At 41.8% G+C, this 19460-nt stretch overlaps 1 protein-coding gene across 3 annotated transcripts in view; it reads left to right on the forward strand.

The window, feature by feature from the left end:
• MIER3 (MIER family member 3) overlaps window positions 1-17934 on the forward strand; it is a 28717-nt gene extending 10783 nt beyond the window's left edge. Inside the window, exons 2-12 of one of the 3 annotated variants that reach the window (XR_006679577.1) lie at window positions 1453-1587; window positions 3072-3192; window positions 4261-4346; window positions 4550-4622; window positions 6657-6811; window positions 9909-9990; window positions 11520-11614; window positions 13467-13594; window positions 13675-13817; window positions 13897-14800; window positions 14956-17934. Coding sequence is in view for 2 of the 3 variants with exons in the window: in XM_004703607.3 (XP_004703664.1) it covers window positions 1453-1587; window positions 3072-3192; window positions 4261-4346; window positions 4550-4622; window positions 6657-6811; window positions 9909-9990; window positions 11520-11614; window positions 13467-13594; window positions 13675-13817; window positions 13897-14354 (1476 nt within the window). In the remaining variant the exon portion in view is untranslated. Of the gene's footprint in view, window positions 1-1452; window positions 1588-3071; window positions 3193-4260; window positions 4347-4549; window positions 4623-6656; window positions 6812-9908; window positions 9991-11519; window positions 11615-13466; window positions 13595-13674; window positions 13818-13896 lie in introns of all 3 variants that reach the window. The other 2 variants (XM_004703608.2, XM_004703607.3) reach the window with 2 other exon arrangements.
• Window positions 17935-19460: the final 1526 nt, after the last annotated feature.

Genomic DNA, 19460 nt, shown 5'->3' on the forward strand with positions numbered 1-19460 from the left:
TAGGGCCGCAGTAGGCTGAGTTGGCCACGTTGGTGGGTTCTTGGTTTGGGAGAATAGTCATTCATGAGACTGGCCCATGGTGTGGTGAGCTTCCAACTTAATTTGTGTTGCTCTGTGTTCTTTGAGTGCAGTGATTGTTTATGGTCATTAGAAAGGTGTTTTTGGCTACTGCAGATTTACAAATTAGCCTTCATTTGTAAACTTTCATTGAAATTCCATGAACATACATGATTCAGCTGGACACAGTGAATTTTTTGAGGCCCACACCTGCATAGCTAAAGACCAGGTTTGGAGGTCCCTCAGCCTGTGCCCCGGCAGGCCCTCGGGGCAGCCAGCTGGCTCTCGCTGAGCCATCGCTGGCTCCTTCTCTACGTGGTGGGTCCCCTGTGGGTGGCTCTCACACATACTTCTGTAGCACTGGCATGCTGATTGCTTCCTGACTTACTTTGCCTTGAAAGTGAGGGTAAACCAATATGCAAACTTAAAAAATGTCCCTTAATAGCTGGAAACAAAACACCTTAAAAAAATTAGCAGGTTAGCTGATCTTTGAGTTTATTGTTTTGGAGTTACTTATTTCAGTGACAATTATAAATATTTCTATGCTTGTTAGTAGTTGAATTAAACTATTTAAAAAAGGAAATTTGGAACTTTAAAAATTGCAAGTAATGTTCATTCTAAGCTGTTTTTATTTGCTAAGCAGTCCAAAAAGGGAGGGGAGGGAGGGAATGAGCAGTGAGTTGGCATCACTGTATGGCACGGCATACACCTGTACAAATGTGTATACATACACATGTATAAACAAGCAGGCAGCCCTCCCGCGGACTTGTGCCATTTCATCAGGGCAGTGCAGCCAGTGAGAGTAGCGGGGCCTGGGACTGGAACACAGAACCAAGTTTCCATTTTCTCCAGAAAAAAGATGGTGGTCATCTCATTTAAACTTGAGACAATTGTGGGCAAATAAGAGACAAAAACTGGTATGAGATATAACAGTAGTACAACTACACAAGGGACAGTTGTGTTTTTGATCACTACTAGACAAATATTTTTGGCATTAGTACATACTCTGTAAAGGTTTTATTTAGAAATCTTCTAAGTGATTTGGTGTAAAAAACAGTGGTCAGCTGTTAACTAAAGGAAACATGCTGAAAATTACCTGAAATGATTAAGTGGAAATATTTTCACAGCAAATCTTTATGCTAATATAATTTTTAAAAATTTGCATAAAAGCAAATATTTATCGGAGAGAATTTTTTAAAAGGTAAGATGACACAGGAAAAGAAAAGCTACTTGTTAGGCTTTTGTTAATCTGTTAGTATTGCCCCAGGTCCTCCTATTTTCTGGACGAACTAGACTGAGAAACTGTAACTTGACCTTGATTGGGACTGCTGTTTTGCTCAGTGCCTTCCCAGCATCAGGACCTCACTGAGTCTGTTTGTTCCCTGGCTCGCATAGGAAGGGAGCATGCCTCTGGAAGAGTTACTGGCATTCTATGGCTATGAACCTTCAATTCCAGCCGCTGCACATTCCAGTGCAAACAGCTCCCCGAGTGAACTTGCAGATGAGCTACCAGATATGACACTAGACAAGGTAAGTACAAGCACTCAGACACTCAGGATCTCTTGTGGCTGACCACTCGTCATTATCACCCCTGGGGTAATGTTGACTGTTGGCTGCTGTTCATGATCACTGAAAGCATTTTTCTGAAAACTCCTTATTGCCCTGATCATTTTGGTGACTAACTTACACATTGCTTGCCTTTGGTTGGACTATTTGAAATGTCTTAGTAACTTCATAAGTTGTTGAATGAAACCAGAATAGTCTCTGGTAATAATTCCACCTTTCCCCTGCAGGCACATTACTCTAAACTTAAATTTTCCTGTAACTTCTTTTGACTAATCTCCCCGAAGTCTTCCAATCAAACTGACTGGATTGCAGTAGTTGCAGAAGTGTTCTGTTTTCCTGGGCTCTTTGAGTGATGGCGGCTGTGGCAGCCAAAGCCCCAGTGCTGTGTCACTAACGGCTGGTTGTGGGGAGGCCCAGGCTCCACTGGGGCAGTTTCCCACAGCTGCAGCCTTTGTTAAGGGTCACTGGGCAGGGGGCTCTCCACCTGCAGAGCCCTCCTTGCTGTTCCGATTGCCGGCAGGGAGAGGCATCCACGTCTTGGACCCGCTCCCTCTGAGTTACCATAACTCGTACTTCTAGTGACAAAGTTTGACAGTCTTTCAAATTAGTATTAATGCACCACAGACTTTTAATGGCCAGATTCTAGCCGACAGTCATTCAGCGTTCGCTTTGTACCGGGCACAAGGATGACTAAAGAGTAATGTAAATATTAGTTCAAACCGGTTTCTTTAAAAATGTTATTACTATTCAGAACTTTTATTAGTTGGACTTTCAAAATTATTTGAAGAACGGTGCTTGGAGACTTTTTGTTTTCCTCCCAGTTGTATTTATATTTACTAGTAGAAAGTGGGTGTAGAAGCCTTGGTGGTGGAGTGGGCTACACATTGACTGCCAACTGCAAGGTCAGTAGTTCAAACCCACCAGCCACTCCGTGGGAGAAAAATGACACTGTCTACTTCCATAAAGATTTAGTCTCAAAAACCCAAAGGACCTATTCCATCTAGCCCTATGGGGGTAATTTTCAGTTGGAATCAACTCTGTCGCAGTGATTTTTGTGTTTTAAGAAAGTGGGCATAACTATTCATCTCTGAGAAGCAATTGTTTCTTTTGTTGTATATTTACCAACATCTGGTAAGCGCTGCACACCCACAAGTTCGCCAGATTGTTTCTCTTGCAAGCACGAGGGAACATTAGAATAGTGAATCATATATTTAATATCATATAATATAAGTAAATACAAAACCAACTATCAATGACTAACTACATTTATAGGTGGAAATAAATCATAGGTGAATTTTAAATGTATTTTTCTCAAAACCAAGGGCCCCTCAACTGAGAAGACGCTTTTCTCAATGGGTTGACGGCCTCAGTTCTAACCGCCACTGCGACGCTTTTCTCACTGGGCTGACGGCCTCAGTTCTAACCACCACTGCTTCCTCTTCGCCCAGGAGGAGATCGCCAAAGACCTGCTGTCCGGCGATGACGAGGAGACTCAGTCGTCTGCCGACGATCTGACGCCGTCCGTGACGTCTCACGAGACTTCTGACTTCTTCCCTCGACCTTTACGATGTAAGAGCCCATCTGCTTCCTGGTGGTAGCTTTGGTCCCCACGCTTGAGAGTTTGTGTCAAAATATTTTCAAAATGTTTTACTTAAGTGAAGTAAAATACCATCTTTTTGGTGGGCTATAGGTGAACTAACATGCTATTTAAGAATTATCACGTTTGCTGACGTTTTACACAGCTCTTTGTTTTCCTTCCCAAGACTCATCTGTTACTATGGTAACCATTCTGAGTTCAACCATAAAATTTGATATAAACATTTTTGAATTTCTGTTAAAAGCTCTTGCTCTCCTGGTTTTGAAAACCAGCGTGCTCAAAAACTTACTTTGTGTGTTTTTTTTAATCTTTTTTTATCTATTTGATACTTTTCTCCCCTCCTCTTGCTAGTTCTTTGTGTTGTAACCCCGCAAGAGGTTTCAGGAACAATAGAACAGCTCTTGACTATGTAAAAAGAAGTCCTGGCAGCGCAGCGCCCGCCGTCCCTGTTGCTGAAAGCCATCCGGGCACGTGGGGGGTGTGTGTGTGTGTGTGTGGCACATCTCTGGGGGATTTGGAGGCTCTGCACTGGGAACTCTCCCAGACTTCGCCTTAGGCATTTCTTCATTGATATCCTTTTTCCTGTATTAAAACTGTAGTTTCAAATCACAACTCCTCCCCCAACACGCAATCAAATTTATTTCTTTGAGGTATTTTTATTGTGGAAGAACTATTCAGTTAACAAATTCAAATGTGAATGTGGACACGTGAAAACTTGGATTGACTTACGGTATATCGTTCTGGATTGGAGCACTCAGAAATCCAGTGCTTTCCGTTGTCTTTAAGGCAGCCAACTACTATCTGTACACCATCTTAATTTTAAGGATCTTTCACATTTTCCTAGAGTTTTCATTGTCTTGTTTGGCTGATATTGAAACACGTGACTAATACAAGAGATTTAGTATGTTTACGTTGGCGCCTTGAGCCCCGTCCATTCTTATACAGCGACTATCATGCACTCTGAGGGGCTGCAAAAATAGGCAAAACAAACAAACAAACCCCAAAAAACTCTTTGAAATATCTTTCTTCCTTTTAAAAAGCAAATACTACATGTGATGGGGATAAGGAATCAGAGGTTGAAGACGTAGAAACAGACAGTGGTAACTCACCTGAAGATTTGAGGAAGGTAAGTTGAGTCACCATCATGACTTAATAGATGATTTGAATTAAAGTAGCTTTAAAAATACTTATCTCTGAACTAATTTAAGAAGCTTTTGTTGTTGCAAGATCGTTTCTTTTGGCCTGGAATAACTGATCAATGAGTGACACTTTTAAAAGTTATTTATTTGTTTTACAGTTTATCATTTTTCCTTGTAAATTTTCCTGTAGGAAATAATGGTCGGTTTACAGTATCAGGCAGAGATTCCACCTTATCTCGGAGAATATCATGGTGATGAAGCAGGTAAGGAAGGCTTTTCGTTTTGATAACGTTTGACAGACAAGTTACATTTCTTTCAGTGTCCGATTGTACGCCAACCTCAGCAGTATCTGGATAGGGTTAGGGCAAGCTATCTTCCACAGTCTGACTTAGGGAGACTGCAGGAATGTTGGCCATGCCGATCCGAGACCCACCTGGTAGAGTGCTGCCCAGCCTGTCCTCGCAGCACCGTGAACCCAGCTACGCTCCTCTGAGTCAGCAGCCCCACGGCCGCCATCCTGCCCCTGCAGAAGAGGGCCAACTCTCATCACCTGAGAGCATGGGGATGTTAGGTTATCAGCTTCTGGTAAAGGAAACGCTTGAAGGAAAAAGGAAATAGGGAAACACTTTCTTTGTCGTCCCCTGCAGGTGTCAAAAGGGCAATAAAAGATGCCCGCCTCTGTGTGCACCCCTACATTGTAAACTGAGCATACTCGGTTTTCCTTCACAATTTTCTTAGAGGTCAACTCTAGTTAGTTCTGAAAGAATGGAGCGGACTGTGTTGTAGTGGGAAGTAAAATGCAAGAACACTTTCCCAGTGGAACTCAGGGACCAAGTAGGTTGGACTCTCCCCAGGTACTTGGCTTTGCCCTGATGCAAGCTCTGACCTGTAAAGGCAGGCGGGCAGAAGCAGCACAGCAGACCTATTACTCCCTGAGCTCTCTCTTTTTCCTCTATGCCGGGGTAGCTCCCATTTAGAAGAGGGGAGGTAGGCACCCTCGGGGTACACTAGCTTTGGCAACCTATTTTTCTAAACAGTTTTTCCAAGTGATGGGACATGGTTGTCCCCAGCTAAGCCTAAAACAGCTGACTAGCTTCAGATGCCCCACCTCTCAGCCCACCAACCAAATACCACAGCCTTGGAGCCAAGGACATAGCTATAGCGCCTTGGAGAGAAGAATTGTTTCAGCTCCATAGACTTCTCTAAAAACACCAGTCTACGGCTTTAAGGAACAGTTTTTGATTCTTACCTTTCCTGCTAACTGGGATGGACGATCACTGCTCCTTAGCCTGGTGAGCATAAAGCTTTACAGTCCCTGCTACCCAGAAAACGCTCAGTCATGACTTGTATTAGCTGCATTTAGTATTTTCCATAGACTTAGAGAATGGACTGCCCTGAACAAACACATGGTCAGTGGTTGGGCCACCCATTCTTGGCAATGGTGCAGAGTCGGCCCCAGTGAGCGAAGATACACCAGAAACCTCGTTGGAGTAAGATTCTGGCTTAATAGTATACCAGCCTCTTGCAGAGAGTGTGGAAAGTGGACTTCTCTCATCACTTACTCTTTCCAAAACCTTGCTGGGGAGCTTTAATTAAACTGCTTCCTATCCCTTTAAATAAAAATTCATACTTAACAAGAAAATTGGTAATAATGAAATGGTGGTTTTATTGATAAATAAATCAATAAGAAATGAAATAGTAATTTTATTCTTGGCAAATATTTTTGCCTTTATGTGCTCACAATTTTAGAATACCATACAGCTCTTGAGGTAATTAGGAACCCTGGTGGTTGTGCCTTGGGCTGCAATTTGCAAGGTTGGCCATTCAAAACCACCTGCAGCTCCTCAGGAGAAAGACAGGACTCTCTACTCCTGTAAAGAATTACAGTCTTGGAAACTCCTGTCCTGTAGGGTGGCTATGAACCAATAGTGGCTCAATGGTACTAGATGATTTAGGTAATCAAGAGAGCATTTCAATGAGCTTATTACATAATCTATACCCTGAAGAGCTATTTGTTACCTCTTTATTAGAAAAATATAAGACACAACTGATGTTCCTGTCAGATGCTACTAGGCATGTGTAAAGCTTTCTGATAGGTCAGTAAATCCAGCCACAAAAACAGGTACTTTCTCTAACCACAAGAACCCTTGGCCCAAAATAACATTAAAAGTATGTGTATGTATTTTTAAGTTTGACTAATAGAAGGTTCTACTTGATAGCTAAGTGTTTGTGCCCTTTACATGACGAGGAAAAGCAGGGGTGTGTTTGTGCTCACTACATGCAGTGCTCTTTCCCAGTGTATGAGAACGCTGAAGACCAGCTACTGTGGCGGCCCGGGGTGGTTTTGGAGAGCAAAGTTAAGGAGTACCTTGTCCAGGCGTCATTGAGAACTGGGAATGAAAAAGTCGTGGATCGGATTTCTGCAGGAACACACACAAGGGACAACGAACAGGTAAACTTCAAGTTTTGGTAAAACAACAGCAAAGTTTGTTGAAATATGATTTGTTAGTATTTTGACTCACTTGTGAGTTATATGTCTCCGATAGATTTTTACAACATAGAAAACACTGGTTAAAAAACCATCAGGCTCAAAAAAAAGAAAGAAATTCAAATTACTTTCTTCACACATACAAAAACAAACAAACAAACAAAAACCCCATCAGGTGTAACTTGAGAAGTAACCACTCGTGATAATGTCATATCTTTTCTTCTCGTCTTTTTTAAAATACATACGGGCATAATTTTGATCTCACTCTAAATATCAGTTTGTTCATGCAGTCTCAAGTCTACTACAGATATTAGAGCAGACCTCGGGGATACCATGGGTTCGACTCCAGACCACTGCGGTAAAGCAAACAGAGTTGTAGGAGTTTGTTTTGTTTTAGTGCACGTAAAAGATGTTTACATTACACAATTGTCTCTCCAGTGTGAAAAAGAACTCGATAGCAGTAGGTTTCATATTAGTATCCAACAGCATTGTGGGAAAATAAATGAGATGGAGATGCCATACTGCCCGGGGGGACAGGGTTGGCGAGGGAGCACGGTGCCCCTGCGTGCCACTGCGGCTCTTCAGGCTTTGGGTGGGCGGGGCGTCAGTTGTTGCTATTAGATGTTTCCAATGTAGTAAACAAATAGAAGGGCAGTAAAGCAAAGTGCAGCAAAATGAGGGAGAGCTGTGTAACTCTTTTGACAGCATGTGGTGTGGGAGGTGGGAGTCTGATTGCCTGTTGTAAAACCCATTGCGGTCAAGTCCACGGTCACCCGAGAGGACGGGCAGGGGTGGGTATAGACAGCCAGTCTTTTGGTTGGCAGCCCAGTATTTAATCACCAGGATAAAGTCCCGTTTTGAAATGTGCCTGGTTTGCCTCCTGACTTCCTTTGATCCCGTTTTGGTACCTTTTCCCATCGTAGGTGACCCCGGCGCATCTACCTAAGTTGTATTCCCAAATAACAAAGCTGTTGGACTAGCCTCACTTCCCGGTACTGTCAGCTGACAGAAAGAAAAGTCATTGAGTTTTGGTGTTGATATTGAAGTTTATAAATTACTTTGGGGAGAATTAGCATCACCTATAAAAAGCGTTAAGCCTCCTACTTAAGGAACATGGTCTGACTCTCCTTTTCAACAGCACAAGTATTTCATTAACTTAATTCTTTGCTAGCTTATGAGATAGCATGTATGAGAGGGTTTCAAAAAGTTTATAGAAAATTTCATTATATTTTAATTCCATTTTTCCACAATTTTTTTCAAGCCTCTTCAGATTTGATGCTGTTATAAATGAGCGCTGTACTTCATTTATAATTACGTTGCTAATGAAGAAGTAACTGATTTTTTTAACAATTATCTCATGACTATTGAAACTAATGTATTGAAACACAAACTAATGTATTGAAACAAGTATCGTGATGATTTTTTCCAGCTGTTTCTGTAGGTTTTCTAGTTTTCAACATTACCACGTGATACTTGTTGTTTCTTCCTTATCATTACTCTCCCTTGTTCCTGTGATCTGCTCTCTTCATTAACCAAATGCTCAGAGCCCTTTGGTAGTAATGGTGAGCTGAGGCCTGCTGGAGCCCTGGTGGCATAGTGGTTATACGAGGTGTGTTGCTAACTACAAGGTCAGCAGTTTGAAACCACCAACCCTCCTCGGGAGAAAGAGAAGGCATGTTAATCCCATAAAGAGTTACATCCTTGGAAACGCACTGGGCAGTTGCCCCGTCCTATAATAAGTCACAGGGCGCCAGTGAGAGCCCTCCCGATGGAGTGGGTTACTTGTGGACTGTTAACCACAAGGCAGCAGTTGAAAGCTAGCGCCACTCCGTGGGGGGTCGAAGTGCACCCTCTCTCCGTGGCAGAGAGGCATGCCATCTGCTGGAGTGGAGACGGGCAGCTTTGGAAACCCAGTGGAGCAGTCGTGTACCCTCTTGGCTCCCTGTGACTTAGAATGAACTCAGTGGCAGCAGCTGCATCTAACCTTTGCCATATCTTTGTTCTCTGGAGTGGCTGGCAAGCTACCTTTATTATATTAAGATAGTATTAATTTATGTACATCTTCAGTTTTTTTACATTAGAAATAGCTATTGATGTATCAAATGCTTTTTCTTAAAGCATCAGTTGAGATCATTGCTTTTTAACATAACCTATTGATATTGATAGGTTTTCTCATATTGATGGGCTCAAGCGGAGGAACACTTGAGGACCAGGCAGTGTTTGGTTCTGTGGGTTAGAGCCATTGTGATGGTACCTAACAGCAATACTAGGCCATCCTTAAGCCTCCTTGGCATGGTAGATTCTTAATTTTCAACTGAATTCTGTTATTTAACAGTTTCACACCTTCAGATTTAATAGTAAAATATTCTGATTTTTTTTTAATTTAAAAAAAGTATGATTTTTAAAAAATTGCACAGGGAGGGGGCAAAAAAAATGAGGAACTGATACCAAGGGCTCAATAGAAAGTAAATGTCTAGAAAATACTGAAAGCAACATGTACAAATTTGCTTGATGCAAGTGATGTATGGATTGTAACAAGAGTTGTAAGAGTCCCCAATAAAATGATCTTTTAATTTTTAAAATAATTGCACAAAAACACCTTTCATGGTAAATGGCAGTAACTGAGGTCTGTCATTAAAGTGCCAGTCCAGGTTGCTGCTGTTCCCTTACACTGAAACTGAGAGGCTTTGAAGATGCCTTTAAGATGCCAGTGAGATGAGGCTAGGATCCACATCTAGAAGCATCATCTAAAACAGGCCAGCTGCCCAACTCAGAAGGCAGTTAAGAAAGTCAAGAACACTGCTGGAGGTGACCTCTGAGAAGTGGAGTGAGAATGAACAAACCCATTCGGTGCCAGAGCCAATCTGCAAGACAGTTATGGGGGGGGCGGGGTGTCAATGCCCGGACCACCCAACCCGGTGCCGCAAATGCCCTGAGCTCAATGTGCCATCCCGCTTTTGTGTGTATTCATTCGTACAAGGTGCCTGTGTGGGATAATGTTGTGAAGTATAAACTTGGGGTCATTTTTATTGACTGTTTCTCCCTCTACTCCCTCTCGCAGGCATTATATGAACTTCTCAAGTGTAATCACAACATTAAGGAAGCGCTCGACAGGTACTGCTGCAATGGAAAGTCTGCTCAAGGTGAGAAGCACTCAGGCTCCAGAGGGGGAGGCGACAGGGGCTGGTCATTTGGGGAGCACCCATCAGTAAAGTATACTAAAGGGCCGAGCGATCCTGTAACACTTGTGTAAGATCTATGTTCGTCTTCATAGCAAATAATTGTTTCCTTTTCTTGCCCTCTATTTTTAGACGTGCCAGAGATTGTCCAAATTCAAATTAGTTAACCCCCTGTCACCTCCACTTTCTTGAAGAAATAGTTACAGAACAAGGCAGACCCCAGAGATGACAATATATCCAAAGTAATTAAAAAGAATGATTTTATGATTTCATTGGAAAAAAGTTGTTTTCTTTCTTTCTTTTCTATTTTTTAAAACCAAACAGTGAATGAAGAGGGGGTTAAGAATTTTAAAAAGGAAAAAGAAGCACGTACTATAGTCCACTGAATTTATAACAAGACCTTTATTTGTAGTAATCATGTAAAAACATTTTATAATGCTTATGTTTTTTGTATGTGCCAAGAAAATGGTTAACTTTTCATTTCCTTTTTTTGCTTATATAAGTAGATTGCATGCACCATAGCTTTCATTAAGAATATGTAGCATGAAAATGCTTCATAATGTCATACAAGTGACTTAGAAATGTCTAAAAGCTGTAAATATCATATTTGAATGTGTAGGTTGAGAATAGGCATTGGCATGTTTCCTTGTACAGGTTGTTGCTTAAAAATTTGTTTTAGGCTTTGAAAACTCTAAAATGAAATTCCTGCTTTTTCCTTATTTCAGACTATAAGGGGGCTTCAAAAAGTTCACGGGAAAAGTAGAATGGAGAAGATAATGGGATTTTTCATGAGCTCTTTGAAGCCCCCTTACTATTCACCTGTCTGGTGGACAACCAGTGATGACGTTGGGGATCTGCCCCCATCGTCATTGACTGAGACGGTTCAGAAATAAAGGGAAGGTATAAAATCACTCCTGGGCCCTCCGGAGGCCTTCTGCATCTCCTTTGCTGCCTTGAGTGGTTGTTCAGATTCCCAGTGTTAACATCTGCCAGGAAGTAGAATGCGATTTAGTCTTTTGAGAGCATGAACTATTTCTATTTCTCATCCCTGTTAGGTTTCTAGATTTTCCGGCATAACACTCACACACTGACCCTAAATAAATGTATATTCACTGTACTTTATTTAATATGATTGATAGCACACAATTTCTAATTAAAGAACTTCCAGTTTTTAATAAAGGCTTTATTTACTTTTATGAAGGAAATACTGCCCCCCTCCCACCCCCATTTAAAAGTAATATTTACGCCTTGTTTGAAAAGATCGGAGACTCAACAAGCAGAACACATTAAAATCTAATTCTACTCTGCAGAAAAAAAACAAAAGTATAGAATTTATATTTGGTATTGTAAGTTTTTTGGTAAGATGTATATCTAAGTAGAGAAGCCTTTTATGTGCGTGAGTTTATGGCCTTTCACAGGGAAAACTACTGAAAAAGCCAGTGAATCACAACTGAGTTTTGTGGCCAATCAACTTTGTTCTGAAATTTCCTTAGAAGGAATGACTGCATGGACAGAAGAGGAATGCCGAAGCTTTGAACACGCCCTCATGCTTTTTGGGAAAGATTTTCATCTTATACAGAAGAATAAGGTACGTGTTAGGCGACTTAACAATCTGTTGCCATTCAGTCAGTGGACTCATAACGACCAAGAGGGTGTTTTTGTTGAAGGAAGCGGCTGCATCTTTCTCCTGAGGAACAGCCGATACGTTCAAACAGCTGACCTTCTGGAGGAAGCAGCTGAGCGAGTAACCATGGCACCACCAAGACTCCTTATTAGGCACATGGTTGTGCACTGCCGTCAGTTCATTCTGACTGGTAGTACCTTTGTGCTTAGACAAAGCGTTGCCCCCTCCTGCACCTTTCTCAAAATCCTTACTAGCAGGCAAATTATTAAGCAAACTGGGAAAGTAATTAAAATGAGTCTGAGCACTTAATTTATAAGCCACTGCCTTGTTGCCTAGAGTAGTGGGGGCGGGGATGGGAGCCTGGGGAGCAACTACTGGTTAGTGCCCCCTGCCTTCCACGCGCCCATACTGCTCTAGTTGTGAGGACGCTGACACACGGTACGCGGCTGTGACGTGCTGCGCTACACTCTTCTGCTCCCAGAAGGTGGGTTCACGGTGCTTCTGGAAGTCGTACTCCTCTCCTGCCTTGGCTTTTCTTTCTTCCAAAGTGCTCAGAGGCTGTGGTCTCAAAAATCTTTCTTTTCCGAAGTAAGACCTGTAGTTGCTGAAAAAAAGCAACATCGGTCCTATGAGCAACTGGAAAAATGTATTCTGAAAACAACAACAACAATGTATTCTGATTCCTTTCGAACTGTTAGGTCTCGTGGAAATATACTGATTATTATCCCTTTCATCCTAGAGGAAGGCAAAGTTCTGAAATATTTAGATGGGTAGGTTGGTATTTTATGCTTTTGTATATATAGAAAAAACACTCTCAACAATGAGTAAAATGCTTAATAAATACAGAAAACTTTAGTTTTAGAATTTGGGTTGGCCTTTGAAGTCAAAAAGGAACCAGTTGTGTAATGACCCTGAAATGTACTCTATCCTCTGCGTCCATAAATAATTAAGTCCCACTATTGGATCAGGCGTGGCAGTGGGCAATATAGACCAGCAGACCAAATAGAAAAGGTTCTCCTCCTGGGAAGCCCACAGTCTGAAAAGACTCAGAGCTAATGATGTTTACTCAAAGGTAGACTGTGTTTCTTGTTTTAAAAATGCTCACTCATGAGCATAGAGATTGGTAGCTTCCTTACTAGGCACTGATTAAACAGGAGAGAAAATGCTTCTTGTCTGATACAGAATGTACATCTGAATGCAGAGGGCTGTAGGTGGTTAGAGAAGCCCCCTACTGTGTGTGTGGAAGCCCGGTTGACGAGCCTCAGGTTTTACTGTTCCTATGAAGCTCTGCTGGAGTTCAGAGGCAAATACCTGTTGAAGGGGAAAGCCCTGCCTTTGGCTAGCAAATTCTCAGAAGTCCCAGATGCACTGCATGCTGATGCCTTTGCCAAGGGTTCTTAACCGCTTTTGGGTCACAGGACCCTTTGAGAATCTGATGCACCCCGTTTTCCAAAGGTGATAAGCCCTGTGAAGTGTATTACAGACCTCTCCAAACCAAAACCCAACTCGCTGCCATCGAGTCGGTGCTGGCTCACAGTGGCCCGCGGTGGGTTTCTGAGACGGTAACTGTTGGTGGGAGTGGAAAGTCCTGTCTTTCTCCCGTGGAGCTGCTTGTGGTTTCCAACTGCCCAACTTGTCACTACTCCACCACCAGGGCTCCTGCAGGGCTGGTTCCCATCAGTTTAAGAAGCTCGGCCGCAGGCAGAATAATCCAGTTCAGTCAAGAAAAGGCAGCATGATTCCAGTGTTCTAGGAGTTTTAGTCAAAGTGCACATTTATTTTATAAACAAAACCCTCCGTTTTTTAAAATTGTCAGGTGAGGACTCGATCGGTTGCTGAGTGTGTGGCATTCTACTATATGTGGAAGAAATCTGAACGTTACGATTATTTCGCTCAACAAACCAGATTTGGGAAGAAACGGTACAACCATCACCCCGGAGTCACGTAAGTAGCGCAGACTGCACTCTGGGACTCGGCCGTTGGCGGTGATCTGCTGTCCTGCAACTGTGGGGTGTGTTTTTCAGGGACTACATGGATCGTTTGGTAGATGAGACAGAAGCTCTGGGTGGGACAGTAAATTCTTCAGCCTTAACCTCTAACCGACCTGAGCCCATCCCTGACCAGCCCCTGAACATCCTGAACTCTTTCACTGCCAGCGACTTGACAGGTAAAACCAATGCCGCTCGATGTCCTTTGGGATCCTGACCCAGGACCACTTACTGAGGCCACTTTCCATTTCTCTGCAGCTCTGACCAACAGCGTAGCGACTGTGTGCAACCCCGCGGAGGTGAACTGTTTGGATGATAGCTTCCCCCCACTGGCCAGTGCCCCCCGGGGACAAGTCAATCATGTGCCTGTTGTAACGGAAGAGTTACTCACCCTGCCCAGCAGCGGGGAAAGTGATTGTTTTAATTTATTTGAGACTGGATTTTATCCCTCAGAGCTAAACCCTATGAACATATGCAGCGAAGACTCGGAAAGACCCGCAAAGCGATTGAAGATGGGCATTGCCGTCCCCGAGTCCTTTATGAATGAAGTGTCTGTAAGTAACCTGGGCGTGGACTTTGAGAATCACACGCATCGCATCACCAGTGCCAAAATGGCCGTCTCTGTGGCTGACTTCAGCAATCTCTCTGCCAGCGAAACCAATGGTTTCATCAGTGCCCACACCCTGCACCAGCACGCTGCCCTGCACTCCGAGTGACGGCTGGGGTGCAGGCCCAGGACGCTGGAGGGGAGCAACGATCAGGTTTGCTTAGTCTTTCACTGGAAGTTTGAACCTTTTTCACTATGACATCAGTGATGTCAGTATGTATAGAACTTTATCTTGGTTTATCAAGAGTATTTTCATTTTTCAATCCATAAATGTGGAAATGAACTGTGATCAGCAGAGTTGGGAACTAGGATTGAACTCTGTGGTGCAGCTTTAAGCTCTGCTTCTCTTCCTCATCCCACCCCTCTGCCCCACATACCTCGTCCTGCTCCTGGGCTGTTCTCTTCTGTTCTCCACGGCCCTCGCTCCCAACTGAAAACCTGTAGACAGGCCACCAGCTCAAAACCAGCACAGAAGTTCTGAACGGAATGGAGTGGCTTCTTTTCTTGTAAATTCCTTTTGCCGGAATGGATGCAGTGGGATAACAATGTTTACAGGTACCGATCTCGATCCCTGCTCAATGTAGCATTTTATTATTATTATTTTTCTTCCTGATTACATAAAAGCAGGGGTGGGTTTCTTTAAACTGCACAAACATGCAAGGATTTAAAAAAAAATTTTTATGGACCCTTCTCTTACATTATTCAAGTAGAGCACTTCTGTTTACAAAGCAGCAAGTCCACCTGAATGGAAGCCAGCACAAGGAACTGCGTGTGTGTAGAATACGAAGACGCTTGCTTGGATCCTGTTTCAAAATTTTCGACCAGGGCTACCTTACACAGAACGGGTCATCTTACTGCCAGAAGACTTCTGTGTTCACTTCGTGTATTCACTGAACATTTGACCTCTGAAGATGTGGTGTTCCGATTGGGGTTTGTCCACCATTGTCAAGATTGTAATCTTGCAAATCAATACCGGTCCTTGTCTAATTTTGTTTATCCTGAAGCAGTCAGCTGGTGGATGCACAGTCTAGAAAGCCTAGGGTGTTGCCATTCAGTGGCTTGCATTCGGGGGCACCTGTTCAGTTGTTTGTAGCGCTGCAGTTCAAAGGGTTCGTATATAGGAGGGACGTGTAGTTCGTACACATGATGCAGTAGAACCTTGAAGTCTATTTAAGCCTTTTTTTGTTTCTCGTGAACATTTGGCAAGAAAAATGTGAGTTCTTATCTGAACTAGAATGGTACTCTACCACTTGATGTTTTAAAAGGTGACAGGTGTTCAGATGCATCTCAGACCTAATTTTTTTTATTCTTGTGAACATTGTGAACCAAGAAGCCATCGTCAGAAATTTTGGCCACTTTGCTCTATAGAAGTGCATCTTTAAGTTGTAAGCTAAACTCCAACAATACAGTATTAGGATATAATAAGCTTTGTTTTTTATAGTATACTTAACAATTTACTTTTACTTTTTTTTTTTGCACCATCTTGATAAATTTTTTTTTAGTAGTTGTGTTGCTTTACAAAAAAACCTAAGTGTTTGGCTGCATTGCTGATACTTGTAAGTATAAGTCGCTTCAAGGTTGTGCTGATGAGTAGATAGGATGTAGTAACCTTAGTAGTGATTGAAAGGGAGGGTATTTATTCTACAAACTGTGAACTGCAATGACATCCTTCATTTTGGATGATGTGTATCCTTGTTTCCCTTTGCAGCATTTTAATGAAGATTGCTTTGAAGTGTTTACGCAGTAGCACATTTACTGTCAAATTTAATTTTTAGCACAGTGGACAAAATTGGTTAAATTAATAACTTAAAAATCAGTCTCTAATTTATACACCTAAAAGTCTAGCATTCTTATATGCACACAGTAAATAATGGGTAGCCTGGGACCTGCGTGGCTTTCTGAGATTTTCATCCAAGTTGTCAGCTTCTTATTGCTGTGTTGTTGTGCTAAACTTTGAAACTTTATTTCTTATGTTAATAATCAGTACATTTTCTGTAATTTAGTAAGATACTGGCCATACTCTTCCATTGTTGTAACTTTACTTTTGACTGTGGGTTTGCAGTGGCTGGTTTGTATAAAATAATTTACACAAAGATGACTGAATGCTAATACCAGTTGCACTTAAATGAACATGCCCATTCTCAGAAGCTGATGCAGTAATATATTCAGTTTATCTATGCATTGCTGGGATCTTGATATAAGATGGAAACGGTGTTTCTTATCTAACATTTGGATTATCAGCAAGTTGAATGGACACTTTAGTTATTTAATAAAGATTTTTGACCAAAATCCAGAAAATGGTATGGGAGAAAAATAAATTCCAGCTAGTTTAATAGATTTTTAAATGCCAATCTGATTTTAGCCTCTTAGAGAGTGCTAGCTAGCTGGTGATGTTTACTTTTAATTCCTTGTTAAAATGAGGCAATAATTTGCAAGATTTTTGTATATAGGTGTAAATTCTTCATATCTTTTTAGATCTAATTCAATATTTTCTGACTACTCCTGCCATGTATAATACCATTTTTGTGCATGCCTGATGTGACGTTCATAATTGTACCACTATAACTTTATCCATGTAAAATAGCTATTTATTGAATTTTATTTTAAAAGCGGGATTTACTGGTTAATTGTTTTGTTGTCCCCCCCCTCGGTTTGAGAATTTCAACAGAATTTGTTACTGTTTATTAAAAGAATTGAAGTCGAGAGCATGAAATAGCCAATTTGCAATCATATGAAGAAACTAATGCCTTTATTATCAAGTGTTAAAGCACAATTCTTATAACAAACTGTGATGAATTCTTTTTTTTTTTTCCTTTGCCACATTATTTTCATATGAACAAACCAAAAATCCATGGTGAGCAATTGCAGTGTTGGCTGATGTATCTTTTATGTACAGGGAATTTACAGAGGCAACGTATTCATTTAGAAACGTAACTGGTGCTGTGATTATAGCAATACTTTTACTTTTTTAGTCAGACTTCATCTTTTTCATTCTAGCTTTTTATATGTTTAGTTTTCCTCTTGTCATGGTCAACTGCTGAATTTACTTGAAGGATGTAGAATACTGCTTAAAAAATACTAAAGTGTGTACAATTAGGTCACATGTTTCCTTTTTAATTTTTAAAAGGAATTGTGCAATTGTTTCTTTTTAATTTTTAAAATTGAGGGTCATAAATATTTGAGCGCGTCAGATCTAATAGAGCATAGTGATACTATTTAATTTAACCAAAGTCTTTAGTGAATATTTCAACTTTGAATGTAAACTAACAAGTAAACCTGACAACCAAGGAGATTGTTTGCCCAGAGTTTCAAAGCACATTGTCTACAAATGGAAATTGAAATAATTTATAAAGATATTGACATTACTATGTTTTTTAAAAAGTTCCTAATTTTTTCACTAAAAGGAGGAAACTATTAGTTTTATTGTTAAATATGGTAGATATTAATATTCTTCTTAGATGACCAGTGATTCCAATTGTCCCAGTTTGAAATAAGTACCCTGTGAGTATGAGATAAATTAGTGACAATCAGAACAAGTTTTAGTATCAGATGTTCAAGAGGAAGTTGCTATTGCATTGATTTTAATATTTGTACATAAACACTGATTTTTTTGAGCATTATTTTGTATTTGTTGTACTTTAATACCTGGTGTACAGCTCCGGAAATAAAAATCTGGAAATCTTTTTTTCCCCCTTCGTTCGTGTGAGTATTTGCCACAAATAGAATTTTCATTACGCCAGTCGGGAACTTCGCCAGCTGAGTAGACTCTTTCCCACTGTTACATTGGGTTTCCACTGATGCCAACACTGTAGCCTTGGAGTCATCCGGACTCACAAAGACGCCCACAGAACAGAGTGCCCCTGCTGGGTTTAGATTCAGGAAATGAGATAGTTGTAGTAGTTTTCCATGGAGAACAAGATTATCACCATCCCAAAGGGATGCTTACCCAGGAGTTCCATTACCCAGGCGACCCTGTTGGAGGCAACATCTTTTAGGAAACGATGCTCTCCGAAATAGGGAATTTTGTCATTTGGTAATATATATTTATAGTAAACTAACCTACCTCGGAGTGCTGGGGGAGGATTGGGTTTCACATTGGGCTGCTGTGAGGTCAGCAGTTCAAACCCAACGGCCGCTCTGAGGGAGGAAGAGGACGCAGAGTCCATAAAGATTTACAGCCTCAGAACCTTAGGTAGCAGTTCTACTCTGTCTTACAGGGCTCGCCAGAACCCACTTGATGGCAGTGGGTTTGGCTTAGTTTTCTTGAAAAGAGCCTATGGCACAGTGGTTAAGTGCTTGGCTACCAACCAAAAGATTGGCGGTTTGAACCCACCACTAGCCACTCTTCAGGATAAAGACAAGTCTGCTTTTGTAAAGATGCATGGTGAAAAAAACTGCAAGATTTATGGTGGAAACCAAATGGGGAGTTCCTAATTGTACTAAAGGGACACTATGAGTCAACTAGAGGTAGGCCTTTTATCTATAATCATGGTTCATAGATTCTAGTTCTATCTTCTCAGCCCACATCTGTGTAAGCTATAGAACTAATCTTGGCCAATTTCACAAGTTTGTTCCCATATTACATTTGCGCTCATAAATTTTCTGTAGTCCCATGCTTAACATGCTATGACCAGACTGCACACCATCAGTTTGTTCAAAAGCAAGAAGAGGTTAAAATGAAAGTAAAACATCTTCATGCCTTTGCCCTGGTTACTCAGCCCGAACCGCATTCCTTCCTCCACAGCTGCCTGGGAGCCTTGCTCTACAGGGCTCTATGGTGGCCACAGGTGCACTGAGGTGCCACCTGAGGGGGCACGAGCATACCCTCACATACAGGACCCTCACAAGGGAGAACGCCCCTGTGAGTGAGATTTTAACTCTGGGAGTGGAAAGCCCCAAAGCTCTTTCTCTCAAGGAACAGCTGGTGATTTTTCAACTGCTTACCTTGCAGATGCAGGAGCCCTGGTGGTGTAGTAGTTACGCGTTACGCTGTGATCCACATGGCTGGCAGTTCTACACCCATAGTTAAGTCTCGGAAACCCACAGGGTTGGGTCACTGAGTCAGCATCCACTAGAGCAGCGCTTCTCAACCTGTGGGTTGCGACCCCTTTGGGGGTTGAATGACCCTTTCACAGGGGTCGCCTAAGACTATTGGGAAACATTTAGGATGGTCTTAGGAACTGACACACTGCTCCTCTCTGCCTCCAGACGGGTC

Source organism: Echinops telfairi, unplaced genomic scaffold (assembly GCF_000313985.2).
Source record: "Echinops telfairi isolate 266 unplaced genomic scaffold, ASM31398v2 ScPeMD7_7469;HRSCAF=8507_1, whole genome shotgun sequence".
Classification (NCBI taxonomy): domain Eukaryota; kingdom Metazoa; phylum Chordata; class Mammalia; order Afrosoricida; family Tenrecidae; genus Echinops; species Echinops telfairi.